This window comes from Pollicipes pollicipes, unplaced genomic scaffold (assembly GCF_011947565.3).
Source record: "Pollicipes pollicipes isolate AB1234 unplaced genomic scaffold, Ppol_2.1 Scaffold_1600;HRSCAF=1878_pilon_pilon_pilon, whole genome shotgun sequence".
Taxonomy (NCBI): Eukaryota; Metazoa; Arthropoda; class Thecostraca; order Pollicipedomorpha; family Pollicipedidae; genus Pollicipes; species Pollicipes pollicipes.
The window spans coordinates 17,744,147-17,746,117 of record NW_023595962.1 but is presented as its reverse complement, the minus strand read 5'-3'; the positions used below and the strand labels follow the sequence as shown (position 1 = coordinate 17,746,117).

General features: G+C 54.2%; 1 protein-coding gene across 1 annotated transcript; it reads left to right on the top strand.

Moving 5' to 3' along the window:
• Window positions 1-419: 419 nt before the first annotated feature.
• On the top strand, window positions 420-1,758 carry LOC119110989 (alpha-(1,3)-fucosyltransferase 7-like). The gene is made up of 2 exons (XM_037234839.1): window positions 420-511; window positions 1,182-1,758. The coding sequence occupies exons 1-2, from the start codon at window positions 420-422 to the stop codon at window positions 1,756-1,758; spliced, it is 669 nt and encodes a 222-aa protein (XP_037090734.1).
• The last annotated feature ends 213 nt before the right edge of the window (window positions 1,759-1,971 follow it).

The following is a 1,971-nucleotide window of genomic DNA, read 5'->3' as shown; positions in this document are numbered from 1 at the left end:
AACGGAAGAATGTTTCCAGCCGTGAACCACCGAAGGCGCTAAAAGTGGGCACATCGGCCACCACTGCCGGCTGGCCCCGACAGCTGGCACCAGAAAGCATCTCGAAGTCAGACCAGCACTCCTTTAAACCAGTCGTAAACGTAATTCTGTACTGGGTAGGTCCATACGGACGAACCGACTTCTACCGCGGATTCGGCCACGAGGCCTTTGCTGGCTGCCCAATCAATAACTGTTTCGGAACCAGTAACAGGGCCATGCTGCATCAGGCACGCGCCGTTCTGTTCCACGGCCAGTCTCTGCGCAGGACAGACCTTCCTCAACACAAACGGCCAGATCAGCTGTTTGTGTTCTATCTGGGTGAGCCCCCCGCGCTGACCAGTACCAACTGGAAGCCGCTGGACTACTTTTTCAATGCGACGATGACTTACCACCGCGACGCGGACGTCTTGACTCCGTTCGGCATCACGGTGGCTGGCAGACAGGAGGGAGAGCTGCCGGAGTTCTCGAAAAGGTAGCGTCATCTAGTGGTCTCCGATCTTTCCACGAGGTCTTTCTTTTGACACCTGGCTTACACCATTGCATGCGGTGTCCTGCTGTGTTATGCACCTTTATGGCCATCAAATGTCTGCGACCACGGAATTTCCTTAGCCCTCTACGCCATTTTTTTCTGTGTCACCGACATAACAAATAATGTTTCAATGCGAGGCAGACACGCTTCTTCAAAAGCATTTCAGTTTTGTGCACGAAGCAAGGTTGTTTTTGTTTTGCAAAAAAAGTGTGTTATATCACGAGACCTACCAGCGCTGGAGGATTCAGTAGGCGGAAGACCTTTTTTTTCTTTCAGCGTAAGGATCAACGTAGAATAAGCCCCGGGTCAGCCATTACTGGAAGACGGAAAATAAGTCCCTTGTTAGAAGGATTCTATCACTCGGGTTTTCATTTTACACGTGCTCTGTACATGACAGAATGCGAACGGCGTATGCCTTGCCTCGACCTTCGAAACACGTGCGAAGCGTGGGCAATTCTGCAGCAATATCAGCTTGTTTAGTCAAGATATGCACCCTTCTCCATTTCGCTGGACGCCGCTTCTTAGTGCCGAGGGGTGTGCTTATGTCGCTTTCGATTTCTGCAGATTGTGGCGGGTGCATGAGTGCTCATTAACAAAGGTGGCATATCGACAGATCTCGCGCAGCTGCCTGGGTGGTGTCCCACTGTACCACCCACTCCAAGAGGGAGAGATACGTCAAGAGGCTCGGGCGGCATATTTCCGTGGACACCTACGGCAAATGCGGGACGCTGAAGTGCCCCAGCGACCAAAGCGCTGGAAGAAACCCGGCGGCCTGCTACCGAGCTCTAGCCGCGTCGCACTTCTTCTACCTGTCATTCGAGAACAGCCTGTGCGAGGACTACATTACGGAGAAGTTCTGGCACGCCCTGCGGGCGGGTATGGTGCCGGTGGTGCGCGGACCACCTCCCGAGGCCTACCGCCGCGTGGCCCCGCCCCACTCCTTTATTCACGTGCAGAACTTTGACAGTGTGGACCAGCTGGCAGCGTATCTCACCTCGCTCACGGAGAACCGCACCGCGTACGAGAGCTATTTCGCGTGGCGCAGTAGCCACCGTATTAGTCGCTATGAGGAGTTCTGCGAGCTGTGTGCCTACGTCAGCCGAGAGCAGCCAGCCAAGTCCGTCAAAGTGTCGGAGGTGTGGGGAACAGACGAGCATTGCGTGAGGCCCGATACTGCTGACAGGAAATAAGGCATGGTGTTCTGCGCACGCTTCGCGTCTGTTCTGAAAGATACCCTCAGTCTCTGACAGTGATGCTGCCCGCAGTCGGTAAGCTGAAAAAAACGATTCTCCCACCATGAAAGAATAGCCAGAGTATTGGAAATAAGCGATATACCACCATTGCTCCCAAAAAGGTGGGCAAGAGAGCTGCACAGCGCAGACTGTGCGCCAGTGACGTGCGCC

Bases quoted from the DNA above. Each gene is read 5' to 3' on its own strand.
- LOC119110989 (XM_037234839.1), top strand. From the start codon at position 420: ATGACTTACCACCGCGACGCGGACGTCTTGACTCCGTTCGGCATCACG. The intron at 512-1,181 runs GTAGCGTCATCT...GCATATCGACAG, and splicing joins CTGCCGGAGTTCTCGAAAAG to ATCTCGCGCAGCTGCCTGGG.